General features: G+C 38.1%; 2 protein-coding genes and 1 pseudogene across 7 annotated transcripts; 2 read left to right on the top strand and 1 right to left on the bottom strand.

Moving 5' to 3' along the window:
- Positions 1-205: 205 nt before the first annotated feature.
- On the top strand, positions 206-4,065 carry LOC142179125 (copper-transporting ATPase HMA5-like; annotated as a pseudogene).
- A 209-nt stretch (positions 4,066-4,274) lies between these two features.
- Positions 4,275-8,150, bottom strand: LOC107763870 (glutathione S-transferase T1). Of its 4 annotated transcripts, none has more exons than XM_075248943.1 (7): positions 8,112-8,150; positions 7,382-7,455; positions 7,210-7,270; positions 6,825-6,878; positions 6,134-6,252; positions 5,501-5,706; positions 4,275-4,808 (listed from the first exon to the last, which is right to left on the bottom strand). In XM_075248943.1, the coding sequence occupies exons 3-7, from the start codon at positions 7,236-7,238 to the stop codon at positions 4,596-4,598; spliced, it is 621 nt and encodes a 206-aa protein (XP_075105044.1). In that variant the 5' UTR covers positions 7,239-7,270; positions 7,382-7,455; positions 8,112-8,150; the 3' UTR covers positions 4,275-4,595. The 4 variants fall into 4 exon arrangements, with proteins under 4 accessions (XP_075105044.1, XP_075105046.1, XP_075105045.1 ...); XM_075248945.1 differs by having other exon boundaries at positions 6,174-6,245; XM_075248944.1 differs by lacking the exon at positions 8,112-8,150 and adding an exon at positions 7,979-8,029.
- Positions 8,151-13,019: 4,869 nt separating this feature from the next.
- LOC142179124 (putative copper-transporting ATPase HMA5) lies at positions 13,020-24,466 on the top strand. 3 transcript variants are annotated; one of them, XM_075248940.1, is made up of 6 exons: positions 13,020-13,457; positions 20,678-22,202; positions 22,311-22,565; positions 22,646-22,768; positions 22,978-23,463; positions 23,958-24,466. In XM_075248940.1, exons 2-6 carry the CDS (start codon positions 21,594-21,596, stop codon positions 24,372-24,374), a joined length of 1,890 nt encoding a protein of 629 aa, XP_075105041.1. In that variant the 5' UTR covers positions 13,020-13,457; positions 20,678-21,593; the 3' UTR covers positions 24,375-24,466. The 3 variants fall into 3 exon arrangements, with proteins under 3 accessions (XP_075105041.1, XP_075105043.1, XP_075105042.1); XM_075248942.1 differs by having other exon boundaries at positions 23,950-24,466; XM_075248941.1 differs by lacking the exon at positions 13,020-13,457 and adding an exon at positions 20,287-20,561.
- The last annotated feature ends 440 nt before the right edge of the window (positions 24,467-24,906 follow it).

Here is a 24,906-nt window from a genome sequence, read left to right as displayed (position 1 = left end):
TCAAGCCGTGGAAATAGCCTCATGCAGAAATGCAGGATAAGACTGCGTACAATAGACCCTTGTGGTCCGGCCCTTCCCCATGCCCCGCGCACAGCGGGAGCTTCGTGCACCGGGCTGCCCTTTTAATAAGTTGAAAGTTGCTAACTTTAATAATTATGCTGCAATAAGGTAATATAACACTATCCTGGTACAGAAACTAGTTCAATATCTCAAAAGGGGGTTCCTTCTACTAGGCACTTTGCTTTTACAGCTATATAATCTTGTGAGGATAAGAAAATCTCCAAGAATTATTCTTACATAGTTGAAATGCTTCATGTTAAAATATGACCAGCAGGAGATGATCCGCGAGACCATAGAGGACGTCGGATTTCAGGCTAAATTGTTAAAAGAAGAGATGAATCAGAAGTCCTCTCAAGTATGCAGGATTCAAGTAAATGGAATGACTTGTACTTCTTGTTCCACAACTCTTGAATCAGCATTGCAGGTAATCCCTGGTGTACATAAAGCACAAGTCGCATTAGCAACTCAAGAAGCTGAAATCTGTTATGATCCAAAAATAGTAGATTACAATCAGCTATTAGAAGCTATTGGAAATACAGGATTTGAAGGCAAATTGATTAGTACAGGAGACGATAAGAGTCGTATACTGCTAAAAGTTGATGGAGCTAACACTGAGAATTGTGTTAAACTGATAAAGAATTCTCTTCTTGAACTTCAAGGAGTTCAAGAGATAGACTATGACCTGCAGCTCAAAAAGTTATCAGTCACTTATAGAGCAGATGTAACAGGACCGAGAGACTTTATTCGTGCAATCGAATCAGCTGGAACAGGATGTTTCAAAGCATCTATATTTCCAGAGGGGAGAGAAAGAGAAGAACATAGACATCAAGAAATCAGGCAATATCATAGAGCTTTTCTTTGGAGTTTAGTATTTTCAGTTCCCGTCTTTTTTACTTCAATGGTGTTTATGTATATTCCTGGTTTGAAAAATGTGTTGGAAACTAAGGTTGTCAACATGCTAAGTGTTGGAGAGGTTCTAAGATGGGCATTATCTACCACCAGTACAGTTCATCATTGGTCAAAAATTCTATATCGGTGCCTATATTGCCTTAAGCCATGGTTATGCAAATATGGATGTTCTTATTGCATTAGGAACAAATGCAGCTTACTTTTATTCAGTCTATTCAGTATTAAGAGCTGCTACTTCTCCAGCTTTCAACGCTAGTGACTTTTTTGAGACTAGCTCGATGCTTATCTCGTTCATTCTACTTGGGAAATATCTGGAAGTTTTGGCTAGAGGAAAGACATCGGAGGCCATCGCCAAGCTCATGGATTTGGCCCCAAAGACTGCAACACTGTTAACAATAGATGATAAAGGCATTGTGGTAAATGAAAAAGAAGTTGATAGCAGATTGATACAAAAGAATGATGTGATTAAAACCATTCCAGGTTCAAAAGTAGCTTGTGATGGTCTTGTCATCTGGGGACAAAGCCATATAAATGAAAGCATGATAACAGGAGAATCTCATCCGGTCACCAAAAGGACTGGCGACATAGTGATAGGAGGGACTTTGAATGAGAATGGGGTGTTACATATCAAGGCAACAAAGGTTGGGTCAGAGACTGCTCTTTCGCAGATTGTTCGGTTGGTTGAGTCAGCACAAATGGCTAAAGCTCCTGTGCAGAGATTTGCAGACCACATTTCCAAGTACTTTGTGCCTCTTGTGAGATAAAGCACCCCTTACATGTCATTGTTGTCTACGTATAACTATATAACTAACCAATTATATCTAGGTTTGGCTGAAAACTAGTGATTGATTCCAATTTCTCAGGTCATTGCTCTCTCATTTTGTACTTGGGTTTCTTGGTTTTTAGCTGGAATGTTTAAAGCTTATCCAAGAACTTGGATTCCTTCTTCTATGGATAGCTTTGAGCTTTCCCTGCAGTTCGGCATTTCTGTAATGGTGGTAGCCTGCCCCTGTGCACTCGGACTAGCTACTCCCACTGCCGTTATGGTCGGTACAGGAGTTGGCGCTTCCCTTGGTGTCCTTATTAAAGGTGGACAAGCATTGCAAAGTGCACAAGAGGTCTGAGTTCAAACTCTTTCTTCTTAATAACAATCCTAATTTTGTCAATGAACTTTGTTGTAAACTGTTTCATTCTACAGGTGAACTGTATAGTTTTTGACAAGACGGGCACTCTTACTATTGGTAAGCCTATGGTTGTCAATACTAGGCTTTTCAAAACTATGGTACCTCAAGAATTCTATGAACTTATAGCTGCTGCTGAGGTAGGATATTGTCTTGTTTACGATTCATCATTGGGAAGGTCAATTCATACCCTTAATAAAACTTAGCCTCTTCATAGTAAAACTAACATAAATGTTTAGTAGTAGCTATCTTTTGGAATTTGAAAGGATACAATGCCAAGAAAAGGAGATAGCTTACTTACCAAAATGCCAACAATTTAAGTGTCTTCTACTGCATTTTGACTTGACAGGTAAATAGTGATCACCCCTTAGCCAAGGCAATTGTTGAGAACGCGAAAAAAATGAGAGGAAGTGAGGAGAAACTTATCTGGCCTGAAGCCTTGAACTTTGAGTCCATAACTGGTCAAGGTGTGAAGGCTATCATCTGCAACAAAGAAGTGATTGTGGGAAATAAGAGCTTGATGTTGGAGCAGGGCATTGCCATTCCAGTTGAAGCTGAAGAAGCATTAGCAGAAACAACAGGACTGGCTCAAACCGGCGTCCTTGTATCTATCGATAAAGAGGTGATAGGTGTTCTTGCCATTTCCGATCCATTGAAGCCAGAGGCTCCAGAAGTCATCTTCATTCTAAAATCCATGAACATTGAGAGTATGATAGTAACAGGCGACAACTGGGGAACAGCAAATGCCATAGCCAAGCAAGTTGGAATTGACTCAAAATATGTTGTTGCAGAAGCCAAACCTGAGCAGAAAGCTGAAAAAGTGAAGGAACTACAGGTAGAAGCTGATGTTCAGTTACTCTCAGCTTTTCATCATTCAAACATCTATCTTCTTCACATGCTTCAACTCTTCCAGTTAAGGGGTTAATCTCACGTATAGTCATTGAACTTTATCTGCTATAACAGCATAGTCATGAAACTATTTTTGTCACTTTAAAGTAACTTGATTTTACCCACTGTAACAGTAGAGTCGCAAAACTTATCACATTAAAGTAACTGAACTTACCCAATACAACGGGGTAAAGTCACTTAACTTTACCCACTATAACGACAAAACCTACCAATCAAGGTGAATTCACTGTTATAGTGAGTAAAGTTTGTGAATTTACTGTTATAGTGGGTAAGTTCAGTGACTTAAATATGACAAAAAGTAGTTTGTAATTTTTCAATGACCATACGTGAAACTAACTCCTAATGTTTCGTTACTGAGCTTTTCATCATTCAATCTATATCTTCTTCGCATGATTCAAATGTTCCATTTTAGTCGACCAGGATTTAGGCAAAGTTGTGGCAATGGTGGGAGATGGAGTGAATGACTCACCAGCACTCGTAGCTGCTGATGTAGGAATGGCGATTGGTGCAGGCACAGATATAGCAATTGAGGCAGCTGACATTGTTCTTATGAAGAGCAGCTTGAAAGATGTGATTACAGCAATCGATCTTTCCAAGAAAACCTTTAAGAGAATCCACCTCAATTACTTTTGGGCTTTGGGATATAACCTCCTCAGCATCCCAATTGCTGCTGGGGTTCTGTTCCCATTTACTGGTTTTCGCTTACCACCATGGATTGCTGGGGCTGCAATGGCTGCTTCTTCAGTGAGTGTTGTTTGCAGCTCTCTTTTGCTGAAGAAGTACAGAAAACCTAAGAAGCTGAACACTCTTGATTTACACAAAATCATTGTCGAGTAATTCTTGGCTGCTAACTTAGTAGCAAGCCAAACTCTTTAGATTTTTGGCCAATGGGAGAAAACAGATACAGCCAGTGGATTATTTTCTGTTAAGTCATATTCTTTATGTATTATGTTCAACAAGAAAAAACTGGGTAAGCAAATAAAGGACAATTGAAACAACTGGTTGGGCTCTTTTAAAAACCCCTTATATCAATCACTATAAGAAGTCATAATCTTGAATGCAATTCCAAACTCATACATCTGATACAGTAAAGTAATATAACAGATTTTATTGACAAGAATCAGGTCTCTCAACACTATTTTCTGGACCCAAAATTCCGTTATGATCCTTCTCCATAGGAAACAACAAAGATGTACCAGAGAGGCGCTAGAAATAGTTCACTTGCAAGTGACATTCTTAGATAAAGTTCAAAATTCATACATTTGATACAGTGAAGAAATAACAGATGTATAGCCAAGATTAAGGGACTCTCAGCTTGTGTGATTACATATTTTGTGGACTATGATTATCACATTGTACAGTTATTTTACAAGGACAAATACATAAAGAAAATGAATCAGGCAAGCTTGGATCAGAATTCTCCTTCCTGTGTGAGCTTTCACATACACAATGTTTAGGAAATAGTTATCCCATTATCCGCCATGCTGCACGGTGATGCTGCGAGCACAATGCAGCGCCTGGCTCCTAATTGCTGTCTCACATCTTTGAATGCAAGTCAAGTTTTCTGCTCGATTGAGGAATGCTACTTCCTACAGCATCTCTTTGCTTTTGGAACTTCTCTTTAGCTTTGAAAAGGATTAAATGTACCTCTCCAAAATGAGGCTCCATGGCATTCTTTGTGTCATCAATCCACTTCAAAACTCTCTTGTATGGGCCTATTATCCGCTTATGATCCTTCTCATCCAGAACCTAAACTCAGCAGAAAAAAAAGATTCCACAAAATGTGAGAACAAGGACTTTCTCCAAGTCCACTCGAGTGGATAGATTTTCATCCTAAGAACCACAACCTAGAGAAAATCATCATGTTGTCATCAGCTATACTAGTAAGGACCATTCAGAAGCATCTATAAGACACTTCATTATATAAAAAGATTTTGCCTGTTCAAATGAAAACGACTGGTTGACTGAAACTACTCATAGAGGAAGTGAGAGAACAAGTAGAGAACCAAGGAAAGGATGAGCGGAGGAAAAAATTGGTGGCCATGACCAGTATCTATAAGACTATAACCCTTTACCCCAATCTAAAGAAAATAGAATTATTATTACCTCTTTGTTTTTTAGAATACAGACTTAAAAGGGTAACACTTATACCACCATGTGCATTATTATTGACTTTAAATGGAAGTTTGTATAAGCTGATGGAGGGGAAAGCAACAGTTAACACAGTTCTGAATGTCAATAATCACATTTTGAGAAAAAACAATTAAGTCATGGTTTTGCATGTAAGCATCATTTTCCTCCAGGGGCAAGTTTCGACATGATAGTTTATTGAAAATATATGCTTATAGAGAGCTCAAATAACATCCTAAACTCCTCTTGATGATTTATGCTTTGGATCAACAGATGTAAAGCAACAGCAGGAAAAGGGAAAATCTCTATACCTCAAGTTGCATAATCTCACAAACTAAGCTAAGATCTGCAATTGAAGGTTGGCCACTCCCAAGCAAAAACCGTCCTTTTTTCTGGAGCCAAACAGACTCGATCTTTGCAAGAGATGCTAAGAGGACTTTCTCAGCTTCTGCTGCTGCTTGTTGATTCAAAGGCAACCCAAATGCAGGAGCAAGAACAGTACTAAAGACATATACAGCTGAAAACATAAGCACTGCTTCAGAACACTGTAGGAAACAGCTAAAAGTGTGGCATATCAACAAGTAGTAATCACAAAACGTTTGGAAACGACTACTTAATCATAGTGTTTTAGGCACCTCCATTGTTGAATACAAAAGTCACCACGATTAAGTGGATAGACTCACAATTAGAGGTTTGAGAAAGGTAAATTGTTTCAATCACAAGAAACTACTATTAAGATAGTCCACGAAAATTGCAGGCTTGCAGCAACTGTCTAACATTAGGTTAGTAGCAAGAATCTTGGTAAAAAGCACTATAAAGCCAGTTGTTCTTCTTTCAAAGTGATCATGCAAACAAAATTCCCCGATTAATCTCATTTTGGCTCGAAAAAACCAGCCTCCTCGTTAAATTAGCTCAGGTAAGGCTAAGGCAAAGTAAAAAATTACCAACTGGCAACAAAATAATCTCAATCTCTGGTATAAGCACCTGCACCACGACGCAAGTTAGAGTGATGCCAATCCAACACAGAGTCGACCTTTGCTCTTTTGTATAAGTCAGCTGGTACCTTCAATAGGACGGAGTAAGACACAAGACTTAATAGCAGCTAAACCCAGCATTTTTTATATGGAACTTAAGATATATATGAGAAAAATCACCAAATTTTCAATAACTACTCCCTCCGGTTCACAATAAGTGACCAATTTGCTTTTAGCACGCCCATTAAGAAAATACTAAATTCTATACAAAAATACCTACTATGACTAAACTACCCCTAATTAAACATTTAATGTGAGGAGTAAGAAAACTTTTTAGGGATATGTACATATGCGTTATTTTGTAAAAACAAATTGAATACTTTCTTGATTACATAACTGAACACTTATTTTGAACCAAAATGAAAAAGCAAATTGGTCACTTATTGTGAACCGGAGGGAGTATTGAATTATGAATCCATAACTTTAAATGTGCAATGGGTCTAGCGATGAGAACATAAAAATTGAAACTACCAAGTTTAAACCGTGGACCTGCTCGGGTCATGTTCCATGTCAAGAAGAAGAGCTTTAAAGGGTACTCATTTCCATGATAAAAAACATTTGATTCAGGTATTAGTGGAAAACCTGAAGTTGCTGCACTTACCAATGATCTGCAACTCCTGGAAATGCACAAGCCAGATATCTAAGAATTGCATGACTGCAAGCAGACAAAATTAGTTAGCTAGCTTTTAAACGTATCAAACATAAAAGATAATTTAACACAGTCCTGTCTCCGTAGTAGTTACTTGTGCCTGCATTGTACTAGCACACCACATATCAATCTTCACAAAAACGTTCTAAACTTAACAGAATTTTTGCTTCTTGTAGGATATATGCACAGGTGAACACATCAAACTATGAACTTCTACATGAATAAATCACTAAATATTAAGCTTTAGGATGCATGCAACACATACAAAGAAAAATAATCATCGACAAAGTTGTAATATTGGAAAATGCAAAAAATTTCAGCTCAAGCTGAAAATTACCTTTCAAAAAGCTTAAATCTTCCATCCATTATAGCTGGTACTTGCTTCAAGGGGTTAACTTCTGAAGATGAATTTACAGGAAACTATTGAAATTATCTTGAAATTAAGTACTAATAAATAATAATTTAGAAACATTTTTTTAGGAAAAAGTAGAGTTAATAAAATGACAAACCTTTAAATTCAGGAGACAAGTGCTGGCGTTTGGAGAGGTTTATGTAGACCTCCTCAAAGTCTATCCCATTTAACCTTTTAAAAAAAACTAATCTTTAGAAACTCTATTTTGAAAACTAGAAACAAGAATAAAGAGTATCCCCAAAAAATAATACCAAGAAAAATTAAAATTAATCATTAACAACCACATTATAAGCTTTGAAGCTAGAAAAAAGAATTATGGGAATTCAACGAAAATAAGAAAATTTTCTCGCCACTTAACTCTCTGGTAATCATTAAAAAATTCCATTTTGAGCTTTGAAATTAGAAACATAATTAAGAGTATTCAAGGAAAATTAATAATAAAAACCTCCTTCTTGAGATTCAAAAATACTTACAAAACTAAGGGTGTTCAAACAAAAATTATACTATTTTACTTTTTGGAGAATTACTCATTAAAACTCCATTTTGAGTTTTGAAATTAGAAACAAAATAAAGATTATTCAAAAAAATAAAAACTTTCTGTCCCTTTTAACCAATTAAAAAAATCTCATTATGAGCTTCAAAACTGCATATAAAATTAAGTGTGTTCAGAGAAAAAAATACTATCCCATCTAACCTGTTGGAGAATTAATCATTACAACTACATTTTGAGCTTTAAAACTAGCAAAAAATGAAGGGTATTCAAGGAAAAGAAGAAAAGATTGAATCTTGATTTCAAGGAGAGAAATTATTAAAGAAAAAATACTTACTTGCAGAAGATGAGAAGTGCACGAGAAGGTTAAATAATTAAATTATTTTTTTTACTAATTATCATGGATGCACGTGTGATGCACGAGATGTATGTGTAACGCATAAGATGCACCACTGATGCACATGCTATCAATTTCATTAAATTTACGTGTTTTTGGCTATAGGGCTGATAGACTTAGGGAAATTAAGCTCTGGCACCTCGTGATTTTTCCCTCGTCAGAAACTGAAAGAGTACCTGATTTTGAAATAATTTATTAGTAAACGGCTAAATAAATTTTTTAAAAATTGCTCAAATATTGATGGTATGTGTACTCAAACAAATTAAACTACATTATATTGAATAACTTCATTTAATGGTAGTTGTGATCGATGCTGCGATCGAGCAATTACTAGCAGGTTGAATTTGCTAAAGTATCATTGTTTTTTATACTTGCTTAGATCCCCCATCTGTTCAACTTACTCTACGTTCTCGTTGTAATACTGCTATTCACTCCATGTGACAAATATTCATTACAAATGTTAATTTATGTAGTCAAAACAAATATAAAATTTAATTAATTAATACGAGTAATAAATTACAAAATACTTGAAAATTTAATTTTATATAAATTTACTCTGTCAAATCTATAATTTTAATAATTTATTGAAGTATATATAAACCGTCTCTGATCTATCAGGCTATTAATTTGAGGTAGCACGTAACAACAAACTTAATTTGATAACTTATAAAAGTCGATTATTTACATTAACAGGTAATTAGCCTTTAAAAATGAAAATTGAGCAATTTACGTGTTTCCTATTTCGGGTTATACATGCATTATAAGTTGCGGATAAGGTGTGTTTGTTTCTTGACAGGTTTCTATTAGTTAATATAATTTAATTTAATTTTTATGTGTGGTTATATTAATGTTTGTCTTTTTGTGACCATTTGTGGATCTCCTAGGGTGGCATTGTATACTGCTAAAATCGGGCCCACCCGATTTTACCGATTGATCGAAACCAGAGAATGATCGAGGATCAGCCCCATAGCATATCTGGTCGAGATATGAGGATAAGACACTGAGCTTGGGATTCAAGATACTTAGCAAGATCGAAACTAGTAATGATCGAGGTAGAACGAGATAGACGTACAACAAGACCGAAGATATCATGATAATGGAAAGGCGAGATATTCGTGATCGGTCGAAGATCATGGTGGAAATCTCGGAACAGATCAGGTCAAGGAAGGTTGTTTAGATAATCATGATCTCCTTCTGTAATTAGAATTTTATCTTAATAGGATTCCTCCACTATATAAAGGGGGTCCTAATCACTTTGTAAGCACCTTACATTGACGCATATAAAAATAAGACAATTTTATGTTTCTCTTGTTCATCAATTCAATTCATAATTCTACTCTCAGTTCGAGGGTAACATAGCTCGAAGGCTGAATTGCACTTCAATACTGGTTTATTTTATTTTTTTTGTTTATTTTCATTATTAACCGTCATATTTATCAACTGGTGCTGGGTGAAATTACGTATCCTTAAAACCACATATAAGTTTAATAATTATCTGATTTTAAGGGTAAACAGTTTGGCGCCCAACGTGGGGCTAAGGATAATAGTGATTGCTTGGTATAAATTCTCATAACACACACTGCTTTACGCTTGTTCTTGTAAGTATCTTTAATTTCAGGATCAACATGTCAAACTCTCAAGTAGCACCCACACATACAGACAATAGCCTTGGCTTCCACGGCGAAAATGATAATATAACCACCCCGGGAAACGGAGTGCCTCCAGTCAACCCTAATGGACCTCCGGTCGTGGACCCAATTGACGTCAGAACGCACAGAGCGGTGAAGAAGGAGGAATTAACCTTCGAACGATATTCGAGATGTTGCAGACTCAACAAGCTGCGATAGCACAACTCCAAAACCAGAATCGAGCACCAAGCAGAATCGAGCTCGAGCCATTGCAAGAAGTTGTTCTTAGAGCCGAATTAGTGCCAAAGAGATCGAACGAGAGAGAATCGGAGACTAATCCCACTATCGTAAAAATGCTCGAGGAACTGACGAAGTAAATCGAGACAGGGAAAAAGAAGATCGAGGAAAATGATAAGAAGGTGAAAACTTATAACTCCAGGGTCGACCAAATCCCGAGGGCACCACAGATATTGAAAGGACTTGATTCCAAAAAGTTTGTCCAAAAACCTTTCCCCCAAGTGTGACTCCGAAGCCAATCCCAAAGAAATTCTGTATGCCCTAGATTCCGAAGTATAATGGGACGACAGATCCAAACGAGCACGTCACCTCATATACGTGCGCCATTAAGGGACATGACCTGGAAGATGACGAGATTGAATCTATGTTACTGAAGAAATTCGGAGAAATTATATCGAAGGGTGCCATGATATGGTACCATAATTTACCACCTAATCCTGTTGATTCATTTGGTATGCTTGCAGATTCTTTTGTGAAGGTGCACGCTGGAGCTATTAAGGTTGCAACTAGAAAATCGGACCTATTTAAGGTAAGGCAAAAAGGCAACGAGATGCTCAGGGAATTTGTATCTCGATTTTAAATGAAACGGATGAATTTGCCACCAGTCACTAATGATTGGGTTGTTCAAGCCTTCCCTCAAGGTCTCAATGAATGAAGTTCCATAGCTTCGCAATAATTAAAGGTGAATATGATCGAATATCCAGCCGTCACCTGGTCCGATGTGCATAATCGATATGAGTCGAAGATTAGGGTCGAAAACGATCAGCTGGGGGGTCCGATTGGTTTGATTTATCCCAACAGGTCCGTGGACAGAGTTAAAAGGGACATTGATGGGGAATCACGATCGAACAGAGACCGATACCAGCCATACGGTGGAGATTGAAGAAATAACGGGCCAGGGCGCAACCCTGTTCGAAATGATAGAAGGAATGATCGGGGATAGAGCTCCCGAGGGCTCATGAGCAAGAGTGGTTTCGATAGAGATACCAGGTCCAAAGAAGCACCTCGATTGTCAGAATATAACTTCAGACCTTAAAATAGAAGATTGCATAAAATAGAAAATTGCAGACAGCTAAGAGAGGAAGTAGCCCGATTATTCAATAAGGGGAACCTTTGAGAATTCTTAAGTGATCGAGCCAAGAACCACTTCAAAAACAGAGATTCAAACAGACAGAACGAGCATGAAGAGCCACAACATGTGATTCACATGATCGTTGGAGGAGTCGATGTTCCTCAAGGACCGTTATTTAAACACACCAAGGTGACAATCACAAGGGAAAAGCGAACTCGGGACTACTTACCAAAAGAAACCTTGTCTTTCAGCGACGAAGATGCAGAAGGGATCGAACAACCTCACAACGATGCACTGGTAATATCTATCCTTATGAATAAAATTCAAGATAAACGTGTGTCGATTGATCCAGGTAGCTCGGCAAACATTATTCGATCAAGGGTCGTAGAGCAACTCGACCTCCAAGATCAAATTGTGTCCGCAGCTCGAGTACTTAACGGTTTCAACATGGCAAGTGAAACCACCAAAGGGGAAATCATTTTGCCAGTAAATGTGGCCGGGACCATCCAAGAAACAAAGTTCCATGTGATCGAAGGTGACATGAGGTACAATGCACTACTCGGAAGGCCTTGGATCCATAACATGAGGGCAGTGCCCTCGATGCTTCATCAAGTCCTGAAGTTCCCAACATCAAAAGGAATCAAAACGGTGTACGATGGACAACCCACCACCAAAGAAATGTTTGCAATTGACGAAGTAGTACCGGTATCGACGCTTTCATCAATAAAGGGAACGTAGTCGAAGGGAAAGCAGGTAGTCAAATAGCAACCACAGTCACCGGCCTCGGCCCGATTGGAGGAGAAGGAAACTTTCGAGAATGATGATTATATGATACCTCGAACCTTCATAATCCCCGGTGATTCTGATGCAACGAAGTCGACGGTCGAAGAGCTGGAACAAATCATACTGATCGAGCATCTGCCTGATCGAAAGGTATACCTGGGCACGGAATTAACTCCTGAGCTCAGGAAAAAACTCCTTCAATTTCTTTTAGATAACATAGATTTTTTTGCTTGGTCCCATCTCGATATGACAGGGATCCCACCAGAGATCACTACCCATCGATTGAGATTGGATCCGAAGTTCCGTCCAGTAAAGCAAAAGAAAAGGCCCCAGTCCGAGGTTAAGCATGCATTCATCAAGGATGAGGTAACCAAACTTCTCAAAATAGGCTCCATTCAGGAAGTAAAATATCCGGAATGGTTAGAAAATGTAGTGGTAGTCTCTAAGAAGGAAAATAAGCTTAGAATGTGCATAGACTACAAGGATTTGAACAAGACCTGCCCTAACGATTCTTTTCCTTTGCCTAACATCGATCATATGATCGATGCCACGGCCGGTCATGAGATTCTCAGTTTTCTTGATGCCTACTCTGTAGACATGTGATTTTTGACCCTCCCCGAAATTTCACCCATTTTAGCATGTAAATATTTAGTTTAAGCCTAATATCGCTATTTCAGCTAATTTTGACTCTTTTACTTTATTTCGGCACAAAAAAAATAAAAATTACAAAAAATATTTTAGTTTACGTATCTTTCGTAAATTTAAATAAAAAATATACAAAAATAGTACCTTATCTTTATTTTTATATAATCTTGAAAACACAAAAAATAGTTCTATGTTTTATAGTTTGGTTCAATTAATTAAAATTAGTTTTATATTTTAATTGTACATAATTTTAGAAGAAGGAATTAGTTTTAGGTTGATTTATCCCGTCTTTATAAATCTTGTAGTCTATTTTTCTAGTCTTGAACCAATTACCTAACCCATAATTGCTAGGCCCATACTGCTAACCTGATACGTATCCTATATGATAATAGTACCTAACACCTAAATAGACCAAAAAAAAATAACTTTGGGAAAAAAAAGCTGAAAAGCTGCGCAAAAAAGAGACCCACCCCCTAAAGATCATCATCTTCCTCACACACCCCATCTCACAGAAAAACAAAAACCCATCTGCTTCTACACTCCATCACCAATCAGACCCCCTTTATTTCAAGCTGACCCCTTTTTCTTCTTCAACTCGCCGGAAACTGGCGACGGAAGTTTGTTTCTTCAATGGAGTTCGTTTAAAGCTCGTGGAGAGTTCGTTTGGGGGTCGACTGAATTTCAAGTTCGTCGTTCCATTTAGAGTAACGTTTCTATTGAGATCGAGTCCCATTTAAGCCTGTTCAGGTCGCTGGCTCTATTCGTTGGGTCTGTTCAGTTCCGTTCGAGATTCCGGCGAGATTTTCTGGCTTAGATCTTGTTCGCGGTCCTGTTCGTTCCGTCGATTAGCATTTTCAGATTGTAAGTCAATTAAATTTTAGATTAATCGAGGTTTATCCTTTCTTCTCCCTCTGTTTCAGGTGTTATTCTTATGTGATTGACTCCGTAAAGAATTGAATTTCATGGAAGTTTACTTTGTGTTCATCTCTGTGTTGAATTTTTCCGGAAGAGTATAAAATTGTGTCCGATTGTGTCTGTGTTGAGTTTTTCCGGTAGAATCTCTTGAAACTTGAAGAAATATGAACTGTTTGAATATGTTCTTAGTTTAGCGTTGAGTATTCAAATCTATGACGAAATTTATCACATGGAATGCAATGATCTGAGGGTATTTTCAAAATCGGAATGTTGAAAAAGCTGTGTGTTTGTACATTGAAATGCCGCCTCGTGATTTGTTTTCGTACAACAGTATGATTTCAAGGTTGATTCAAGGTAGGGAATGTAGAAGGTGCTAAAATGGATTTTTGAATCTATGGAGCATCGAGATGTGGTGACATGGAATTCCGTGATCACGGTGTATGTCAAAAACGGATTTTTAGATGAAGCAGTTGATGTATTTTGCGGGCATGCCTATAAAAGATGTTTCTTTTGAATCTTATCATTGTTGGTTTGGTAGAGTTCACGGAACCTAGAATTAGATTAAGAGATAAATGTACTTGAAGAACTAATTAAAGATCAACTTTGAGTAGGTCAATGAGATAATAAACAACTCTCGAACATCCGTAGTTTGCTTTAGTTGAGTACAATCCTTTGAAATTACAATCGAAGTGTGCCGTGCCGAACAAAAAATCTCAATTGCATGACCCTCGTTTAATTAATTTTGCTTGTCCTTAGAAATCGAGGCGTGCCATTTAGTTGAATTTTCCATGGCCCTCACAAATTTGAAATTGCGTAGTTGCTTTTATCGTGTAATTTGAATTAACTTCCTTAAACTCGGGTGTGCATTTATGTGACCCAAATCCAAATCTCAATAACGTTAGATAAAATGTGTCGTGGACCGCGGGTGCATTTATGTGACGTGGTTCAAGACATGTTTTAGATGACGTTGAATCTCCCTAAAATTAATTAAAAGCGGTTAATAATTTAAAATTATACCATAGGCTAAAACATGTTTAAAATCAGATAATAGGCCAATTATAACAGTTGAGTGACCGTGCTAGAATCATGAAACTCGGGAATGCCTAATACCTTCTCCCGGGTTAACAGAATTCCTTACCCGGATTTCTGTGTTCGCGGACTGTAATACAAAGTCAATCTTTTCCTTGATTCGGGATTTGAACCGGTGACTTGGGACACCATAAATTATCCCAAGTGGCGACTCTGAATTTTACATAAAAATAATCCCGTTTCGATTGTCATTTTAAGTTGGAAAAAACTCCCTTATACTCCCCTTCCGGAGGTTTAGGTAAAAAGGAGGTGTGACATACTCCGGATGCAATCAAATACGAATGAACCTGGAGGATCGGGAAAAGACTTTGTTTATTACCAAATACAACACATATTGTTATAATGTAATGTCATTCGGACTAAAAAATGCTGGTGCAACTTATCAATGCCTACTAAATCGAATGTTCGAAGAACAAATAGGGAAATCTATGGAAGTTTATATTGATGACATGCTAGTTAAGCCCCTACGGGCACAGGACCATTTGAAACATTTGCAGGAGACTTTCGACATTCTAAGGAGGTACAACATGAAACTCAACCCAGAAAAGTGTGCATTCGGGGTTGGCTCGGGTAAATTTCTCGGCTTCATGGTGTCCAATTGGAGGATCAAGATCAACCCCGATAAAATCAAAGTTATCGAGGATATCAAAGCCGTGGATAATGTGAAGACCGTGCAGAGGCTGACCGTGCACATAGCCGTCCTAGGGTGATTCATCTCGAGGTCCTCAGATATAAGTCACCGGTTCTTCTCACTACTTAAGAAGAACAACAATTTTGCATGGACCCCGGAATGCCAACAAACTTTAGAAGAACTAAAATGATACCTGTCTAGCCCTCCACTACTTCGTACCTCGAAAGCGGACGAGAACCTCTACTTATACTTGGCGGTCTCGGAAATAGCGGTAAGTGGGGTCCTAGTTCGAGAAGAGCAAGGTACGCAATTCCCTGTTTACTATATTAGTTGGACCTTAGGTGATGCCGAGACCCGATACCCACACTTAGAGAAATTAGTGCTTGCTTTAATAAGCGCCTCTAGGAAATTAAAACCATATTTCCAGTGTCACCCAATATGTGTTGTAACTACCTATCCCCTTCGTAATATTTTGCATAAACCTAAACTTTCGGGGAGATTGGGCAAATGGGTTGTGGAACTCAGCGGGTACGATACTGAGTATCAACCCCGAACAGATATCAAATCCCAAATCTTGGCAGACTTCGTGGCTGACTTTATGCTAGCCCTCGTACCCGAGGTCGAAAAGGAACTCTATCAAAATCGGGTACATCATCGGGGGTGCGAACCCTCTTCACGGACGGTTGTTCGAACGTGAAAGGGTCCGGGCTGGGCATCATTTTGAAGCCACCCACGGGTAACGTAATTAGGTAGTCTATTAAAACTTTGAAGTTAACTAACAATGAGGCCGATTATAAGGCCATGATTGCAGGTCTCGAGCTGGCTAAAAGTTTGGGAGCAGAGGTCATCGAGGCCAAATGTGATTCCCTACTTGTGGTAAACCAAGTCAACAAAACTTTCGAAGTCCGAGAAGATCGAATGCAGAAATACTTGGACAAACTACAGGTAACTTTACATCGATTTAAAGAATGGACCTTACAACACATACCTCAGGAATAGAACAGTGATGCCGATGCCCTTGCAAACTTGGGGTCATTGATCGAGGATGACGAACTTAGCTCGGGGGCTGTTGTACAACTCTCGAGACCAATAAATGAAGAAGGCCACACCGAAATAAACTCTATGAGTATGACCTGGGATTGGAGGAACAAGTAAATTGAGTATTTAAAGAACGAGAAACTCCCAATAGATCCGAAGGAGTCAAGGACTCTACGCACCGAGGCAACTCCGTTCACTTTGGCCGAGGATGGAACTTTATTCAGGAGGACGTTCGATGGGCCATTGGCAATATGTTTCGGACCAGGAGACACCGACTACGTCCTACGGGAAATTTACGAAGGCACTTGTGGGAAACACTCCGATGCCGAAGCATTGGTTGACAAAGTCATCAGAGCAGGGTACTACTGGACCAATATGGATAAAGATACAAAAGAGTTTGTTTGAAAATGCAATAAATGTCAAAGGTCTGCGCCGATGATTCACCAACCCAGGGTGGGGAGATACAAAAGAGTCTATATTGCCAAAATCTTTTACTTCTTTATCTTAAAATTTTAAAAAGGTGGTGGGGAGAAGAGAGAACTCGTAATCCCCACCCGCCAAAAAAAGAAAAGAGAAAGAAAAAGGTGATCAATAATCAACTAGATCTCAATCCCAAACTAGTGGGATAGGCCCTGTACAGGTGGGAGCTAATATTATTATTATTAATATAATTATGCAACATATTATATTATATGTTTCAAGATTGTGATTGTAAAGATTCATTCTTTATTTAGACTTGTTAGAGAACCTCTAATATTATTATTATTAATTTATATATAAATATTTAACTTAGTTTTCACTTTTATTTTATTTGGTATATGATAATATTAGTTGAGAAGGGGAGCCTTGGAACAACATTAAAGTTATCTCGGTGTGATTTATGTATCACGGGTTCGACATGTGAAATCAGCCACTGGCGCTTGTGTCAAGGTAGGCTGCCTTCATCAAACCCCTTAGGGTATGGCCCTTCCCCAGATTTTGCGTGAACGCGGGATGCTTCGTGCACTAAGCTGCTCTTTTATTATATGAGTTGAGCTTAAATGAAGAAGTAACGACTGAGGATTCATATAGTCGAACCAATTTGTTTGGACTGAGACATAGTTGATGTTGTTGTTGTTTAGTGGGAAGAAGGGGTGTCAAACGGGCGGGTCGGATATGAGCGAGTCAAAATGGGTAATTTAAAAAACTGATAAATAATCCGACCCGACCCATAATTGAGACGGATAAAAACGGGTTTATCCTGCGGATAATATGAATATCCATATTATCCATGACTTCTTAAATATGTTTACTTATGAGAGAATTCCTAGTCTTCCAAGCTTGAGGAACCTCAATTTGAGGCTTTACAAATGTAAAAGTTAAACACATTAGTTATCCATTGGTTAACCATTTTCTAAGTGGATAATATGGTTCTTTATCCATATTCGACCCGTTTTTAAATGGATCATTATCCAACCCATTTTTGGATGGATAATATGGGTGGATAACTGTTTTGTTTTAACCATTTTGCCACTTCTAGTGGGAAGTTATCTGTTTCAAGTAGTGATTGTAAAAATTTGTTATTTGTTTAGTGAAATGTTATCTATTTCAAGGTTTTGATAGTTAACCAATACTAATTTGGAACTGGCCAGGGTTAAGATTAATTTGTACATTGTACCTCATAGGAGTATCTTTATTAGTATGTCTTATTGAACTGTGCTTAGTGATGTTTTTTGGTCAGAAACTTATATATTGTATAGGGATGTATTTGAGTTTTGGTGAACATTTAGTTTCTGTGAACCCCTAATTAACCTTAACAGATAAATTATTTAGTGTTAAAATGAGACTGGTTCAAGCAGAGCACAATGGATACAGAGAATTCATGTAGCTTTCTCTTTTTTCGATGATGGCGGTGCCCGGGCTAGCTTGCACGTACCTCAACTATTCCACCGGGCACCTTCTAGCTCCCACCTGTACAGGGCCTATCCCACTAGTTTGGGATTGAGATCTAGTTGATTATTGATCATCTTTTTCTTTTTCTTTCTCTTTTCTTTTTTTGGCGGGTGGGGATTACGAGCTCTCTCTTCTCCCCACCACCTTTTTAAAATTTTAAGATAAAAAAGTAAAAGATTTTGGCAATATAGGCTTAAAGTGAACTGTGATGTTATTTAAAACTAAAGAAATGAGCAAGTATGTATGTGTTTTTTTTTGTTTTTGGGGGGGGACATTAGGAACTGATGAAATTACTGATATATTTCAAAACAACAAATAAATACAAAGAAGCAACTAAGGATGGATAGTTGTTTGATGTAGCTGACCCCAGATAGGTTGGAACTGATCACTGAAAAATCATATATTTTTAGTACATATGCAGGGTTGTTTTCCTGTGTGCCTTCTCAATCTATTCTAGATGGTGAAAAAGAATGACTGCTTAGTATGCAGATTTGGTTGTTTGTCAGTTTCATATTGACATTTTTCTTTTTGAATGACCATTTGATTTGACTCTCTACATATCATGGATGGGTCATGTCCTTTTGTCTGTTCAGATCTTAATGTTGTTGTGGTGGGAAAATTTGAAAATTTGTCCTTTTTATTAAACAAAGTTTTAAAATTTCACACATAAAAGAGAAACACTTGTCTCAGGTTCAAATCCCACCGGAGGCAAAAAAAATTTAGGTAATTTTTTCCCATCTATCCAAGCCTTGGTAGATAGAGTTACCTAGTACCTGTCCCTGGTGGGAGGTGGGAGGTATCCCGTGAAATTAGTCGAGGTACGTGCAAGCTGGCCTGGACACAACGGTTATCAAAAAAAAAAAAACAAAGGGAAACACTTTGATGTGATAACCTCTTGTTAGTGCCAAAATTTGATTATGGAGTTAGACTAGAAGGGATTGGGCCTTGAAAGTCAAAGATGGTTGCCAGACTCAGGCAGTTGACCTATAGGCCATCACAAAATATTGGCCAAGCCCCCACAACACTTCAGAAAGAAATTGAGGGTGACACCTAGATCCAATCCATGAAGCCCCAAGATAAGTTTAAACCGCACCTTTAAAGATGAGAAATCTAGAATTACCATGGTGGAAGGAGAGTTACAACCTTAGATCAAGTCTACTTGAAAATAATGCTAAGGTCATTAATATAGTACCTTTGAACATAATGTCTTTGATTTCGCATTTTCAACAAGAAGGTTTTTGTGGTCCTTGTAAAAAAATGAAGGTTATTACAGTCAGTGACTCTGTCAGCAACTAGTTCTCTACAAGAATAAGAATGTATGGACATCAGTTGGAACATCCAATAAAACGAGCCGATCTGACCCTAGGCGAAAAAGATTAGTCGAGCTGAGGTTAGTTTAATTGAGCTGATGTATAGTTCAGGTGAGCAAAATGACCTTTAAGTAAGTCAAAATTCAAATCCTTGACTCTACATCTGCTGCAGCTGGTGGGCCACTGTTTGGTTCTTCATGAAGATGAGTTAGGGTTAAATGTGTTTGAATAATTCAGATAAGCATGGATTTGACCACACCTAGGGTGAGCTATGTCCAAAGAGTTACGATTGTGAAGAAGTTACCAGGGGATGTCTCTTTCTTTTCTACTTCTGCCATTCCCCTTAGTTGCACTCATGTACAATTACTTGCATCTTTCTCTTGGTGCAGTAAAGAATCCTTTTCGATGTTTCACAGATTAGGGTAGATATGGAGCCTATGACTTCAGAGATGAAGCCGGTTCAGAACAATGCACCGAGGAGACCTCGTATTCTGCTTGCAGCAAGTGGAAGTGTGGCTGCCATAAAGTTTGCCAATCTATGCCGTTCCTTTACTGAATGGGCTGAAGTTAAAGCGGTTGCTACAAAAGCTTCTCTTCCTTTTATAGACAAAGCTTCACTTCCAGAAGATGTCATTCTTTATACTGATGAGTATGAATGGTCAACTTGGACGAAGATAGGTGACAATGTGCTACACATCGAGCTCCGGAGGTGGGCCGATATTATGATTATTGCCCCTTTGTCAGCAAACACACTTGGGAAGGTGATGTATCTTTCTACATTTTTTAGATGCTCAAATCTTCTTTCATGATAACGCACGTTCTGCCGCAAAGACGCAATTTATTCCCTTATTCTAATTGACAACAGTATTACTGCTTAGTTCAGGTAATGCTTTAAAGCTTAATATAGGCAGTAAAAAGACAATTTATTGAAGATGCAACGAAATTGGGTTTGGCTGAGAAGAGTTTTGTAGCATGAGTTGCGAAATTCTCTGTGATACGGACTTGCAGAATTGTCAGATATTGCCAATGTGAATACTTCCATGATGGAAGGTGTTAAGAGAGATCGATACAATTTCCCATCTTATAGTTCTTGATTTGTTTGGTGTCGATAGATTATATTGTTTTCTACTTTGCAGATAAACTGATATATGCCTTCTGTACTGTAGATTGCTGGTGGACTATGTGATAACTTGTTAACCTGCATCGTACGAGCATGGGACTACGATAAACCCCTTTTCGTGGCACCAGCAATGAATACATTGATGTGGAATAATCCATTCACAGAAAAGCACCTTATGGTAATTGATGAGCTTGGGATATCTCTCATACCACCAGTATCAAAGAGACTAGCCTGTGGAGATTACGGGAATGGAGCAATGGCTGAACCGTCTCTGATCTATCAAGCTGTAAGAATCTATTATGACGCACAATTACGATCAGGTGGCAGCAACGTGGCGTGATCCACAGGTCATGAAATTTCATTCATCGGTTTGTACAAGTGATAGAAGTTGTTGAAATTCAGGACCAGGAGCCCAGCTGTGTTATTTTTCTCCTAAATTCTTCACCTCCCTAGCTACTTTCAATCAAGGTTCATGTTCATTTTTGTCGATAAAATGACATTATCACGTAACTGCTGTTACTAATGGATGTGATCATGATCATGAAAAAACAAATGTGTGTAATGGGGAAAATTGATGCAGCTGTTATTTGGTTATATATTTATTCCCCCTCCCTCGTCTGCATTCATTTTATTATTCAATAACAAAGATGTTTGGGCCAATTTGCGTGCAGTTCGACTATTTGACCAGATACTTGTTACCTTTTACCAATATAGGTGCCATATAACTCTTTTGATTGCATTCTTGGACTATCATAGAGCTTTTCTTTGGAGTTTAGTATTTTCAGTTCCCGTCTTTTTTACTTCAATGGTGTTTATGTATATTCCTGGTTTGAAAAATGTGTTGGAAACTAAGGTTGTCAACATGCTAAGTGTTGGAGAGGTTCTAAGATAGGCATTATCTACACCAGTACAGTTCATCATTGGTCAAAAATTCTATATCGGTGCCTATATTGCCTTAAGCCATGGTTATGCAAATATGGATGTTCTTATTGCATTTAGGAACAAATGCAGCTTACTTTTATTCAGTCTATTCAGTATTAAGAGCTGCTACTTCTCCAGCTTTCAACGCTAGTGACTTTTTTGAGACTAGCTCGATGCTTATCTCGTTCATTCTACTTGGGAAATATCTGGAAGTTTTGGCTAGAGGAAAGACATCGGAGGCCATCGCCAAGCTCATGGATTTGGCCCCAAAGACTGCAACACTGTTAACAATAGATGATAAAGGCATTGTGGTAAATGAAAAAGAAGTTGATAGCAGATTGATACAAAAGAATGATGTGATTAAAACCATTCCAGGTTCAAAAGTAGCTTGTGATGGTCTTGTCATCTGGGGACAAAGCCATATAAATGAAAGCATGATAACAGGAGAATCTCGTCCGGTCACCAAAAGGACTGGCGACATAGTGATAGGAGGGATTTTGAATGAGAATGGGGTGTTACATATCAAGGCAGCAAAGGTTGGGTCAGAGACTGCTCTTTCACAGATTGTTCGGTTGGTTGAGTCAGCACAAATGGCTAAAGCTCCTGTGCAGAGATTTGCAGACCACATTTCCAAGTACTTTGTGCCTCTTGTGAGATAAAGCACCCCTTACATGTCATTGTTGTCTACGTATAACTATATAACTAACCAATTATATCTAGGTTTGGCTGAAAACTAGTGATTGATTCCAATTTCTCAGGTCATTGCTCTCTCATTTTGTACTTGGGTTTCTTGGTTTTTAGCTGGAATGTTTAAAGCTTATCCAAGAACTTGGATTCCTTCTTCTATGGATAGCTTTGAGCTTTCCCTGCAGTTCGGCATTTCTGTAATGGTGGTAGCCTGCCCCTGTGCACTCGGACTAGCTACTCCCACTGCCGTTATGGTCGGTACAGGAGTTGGCGCTTCCCTTGGTGTCCTTATTAAAGGTGGACAAGCATTGCAAAGTGCACAAGAGGTCTGAGTTCAAACTCTTTCTTCTTAATAACAATCCTAATTTTGTCAATGAACTTTGTTGTAAACTGTTTCATTCTACAGGTGAACTGTATAGTTTTTGACAAGACGGGCACTCTTACTATTTGTAAGCCTATGGTTGTCAATACTAGGTTTTTCAAAACTATGGTACCTCAAGAATTCTATGAACTTATAGCTGCTGCTGAGGTAGGATATTGTCTTGTTTACGATTCATCATTGGGAAGGTCAATTCATACCCTTAATAAAACTTAGCCTCTTCATAGTAAAACTAACATAAATGTTTAGTAGTAGCTATCTTTTGGAATTTGAAAGGATACAATGCCAAGAAAAGGAGATAGCTTAGTTACAAAAATGCCAACAATTTAAGTGTCTTCTACTGCATTTTGACTTGACAGGTAAATAGTGATCACCCCTTAGCCAAGGCAATTGTTGAGAACGCAAAAAAAATGAGAGGAAGTGAGGAGAAACTTATCTGGCCTGAAGCCTTGAACTTTGAGTCCATAACTGGTCAAGGTGTGAAGGCTATCATCTGCAACAAAGAAGTGATTGTGGGAAATAAGAGCTTGATGTTGGAGCAGGGCATTGCCATTCCAGTTGAAGCTGAAGAAGCATTAGCAGAAACAACAGGACTGGCTCAAACCGGTGTCCTTGTATCTATCGATAAAGAGGTGATAGGTGTTCTTGCCATTTCCGATCCATTGAAGCCAGAGGCTCCAGAAGTCATCTTCATTCTAAAATCCATGAACATTGAGAGTATGATAGTAACAGGCGACAACTGGGGAACAGCAAATGCCATAGCCAAGCAAGTTGGAATTGACTCAAAATATGTTGTTGCAGAAGCCAAACCTGAGCAGAAAGCTGAAAAAGTGAAGGAACTACAGGTAGAAGCTGATGTTTAGTTACTCTCAGCTTTTCATCATTCAAACATCTATCTTCTTCACATGCTTCAACTCTTCCAGTTAAGGGGTTAATCTCACGTATAGTCATTGAACTTTATCTGCTATAACAGCATAGTCATGAAACTATTTTTGTCACTTTAAAGTAACTTGATTTTACCCACTGTAACAGTAGAGTCGCAAAATTTATCACATTAAAGTAACTGAACTTACCCAATACAACGGGGTAAAGTCACTTAACTTTACCCACTATAACGACAAAACCTACCAATCAAGGTGAATTCACTGTTATAGTGAGTAAAGTTTGTGAATTTACTGTTATAGTGGGTAAGTTCAGTGACTTAAATATGACAAAAAGTAGTTTGTAATTTTTCAATGACCATATGTGAAACTAACTCCTAATGTTTAGTTACTGAGCTTTTCATCATTCAATCTATATCTTCTTCGCATGATTCAAATGTTCCATTTTAGTCGACCAGCATTTAGGCAAAGTTGTGGCAATGGTGGGAGATGGAGTGAATGACTCACCAGCACTCGTAGCTGCTGGTGTAGGAATGTCGATTGGTGCAGGCACAGATATAGCAATTGAGGCAGCTGACATTGTTCTTATGAAGAGCAGCTTGAAAGATGTGATTACAGCAATCGATCTTTCCAAGAAAACCTTTAAGAGAATCCACCTCAATTACTTTTGGGCTTTGGGATATAACCTCCTCAGCATCCCAATTGCTGCTGGGGTTCTGTTCCCATTTACTGGTTTTCGCTTACCACCATGGATTGCTGGGGCTGCAATGGCTGCTTCTTCAGTGAGTGTTGTTTGCAGCTCTCTTTTGCTGAAGAAGTACAGAAAACCTAAGAAGCTGAACACTCTTGATTTATACAAAATCATTGTCGAGTAATTCTTGGCTGCTAACTTAGTAGCAAGCCAAACTCTTTAGATTTTTGGCCAATGGGAGAAAACAAATACAGCCAGTGAATTATTTTCTGTTAAGTCATATTCTTTATGTATTATGTTCAACAAGAAAAAACTGGGTAAGCAAATAAAGGACAATTGAAACAACTGGTTGGGCTCTTTTAAAAACCCCTTATATCAATCACTATAAGAAGTCATAATCTTGAATGCAATTCCAAACTCATACATCTGATACAGTAAAGTAATATAACAGATTTTATTGACAAGAATCAGGTCTCTCAACACTATTTTCTGGACCCAAAATTCCGTTATGATCCTTCTCCATAGGAAACAACAAAGATGTACCAGAGAGGCGCTAGAAATAGTTCACTTGCAAGTGACATTCTTAGATAAAGTTCAAAATTCATACATTTGATACAGTGAAGAAATAACAGATGTATAGCCAAGATTAAGGGACTCTCAGCTTGTGTGATTACATATTTTGTGAACTATGATTATCACATTGTACAGTTATTTTA

This window comes from Nicotiana tabacum, unplaced genomic scaffold (assembly GCF_000715075.1).
Source record: "Nicotiana tabacum cultivar K326 unplaced genomic scaffold, ASM71507v2 Un00390, whole genome shotgun sequence".
NCBI lineage: Eukaryota > Viridiplantae > Streptophyta > Magnoliopsida > Solanales > Solanaceae > Nicotiana > Nicotiana tabacum.
This window is presented reverse-complemented; position numbering and strand designations above follow the sequence as displayed.

Bases quoted from the DNA above. Each gene is read 5' to 3' on its own strand.
- LOC107763870 (XM_075248943.1), bottom strand. From the start codon at position 7,238: ATGGATGGAAGATTTAAGCTTTTTGAAAG. The intron at 5,707-6,133 runs GTAATTTTTTAC...TTATGTTTTCAG, and splicing joins GATTATTTTGTTGCCAGTTG to CTGTATATGTCTTTAGTACT. The intron at 4,809-5,500 runs GTATAGAGATTT...TGCTGAGTTTAG, and splicing joins GTGAGATTATGCAACTTGAG to GTTCTGGATGAGAAGGATCA.
- LOC142179124 (XM_075248940.1), top strand. From the start codon at position 21,594: ATGGTTATGCAAATATGGATGTTCTTATTGCATTTAGGAACAAATGCA. The intron at 22,566-22,645 runs GTCTGAGTTCAA...TTCATTCTACAG, and splicing joins CATTGCAAAGTGCACAAGAG to GTGAACTGTATAGTTTTTGA. The intron at 23,464-23,957 runs GTAGAAGCTGAT...TTAGTCGACCAG, and splicing joins AAAAAGTGAAGGAACTACAG to CATTTAGGCAAAGTTGTGGC.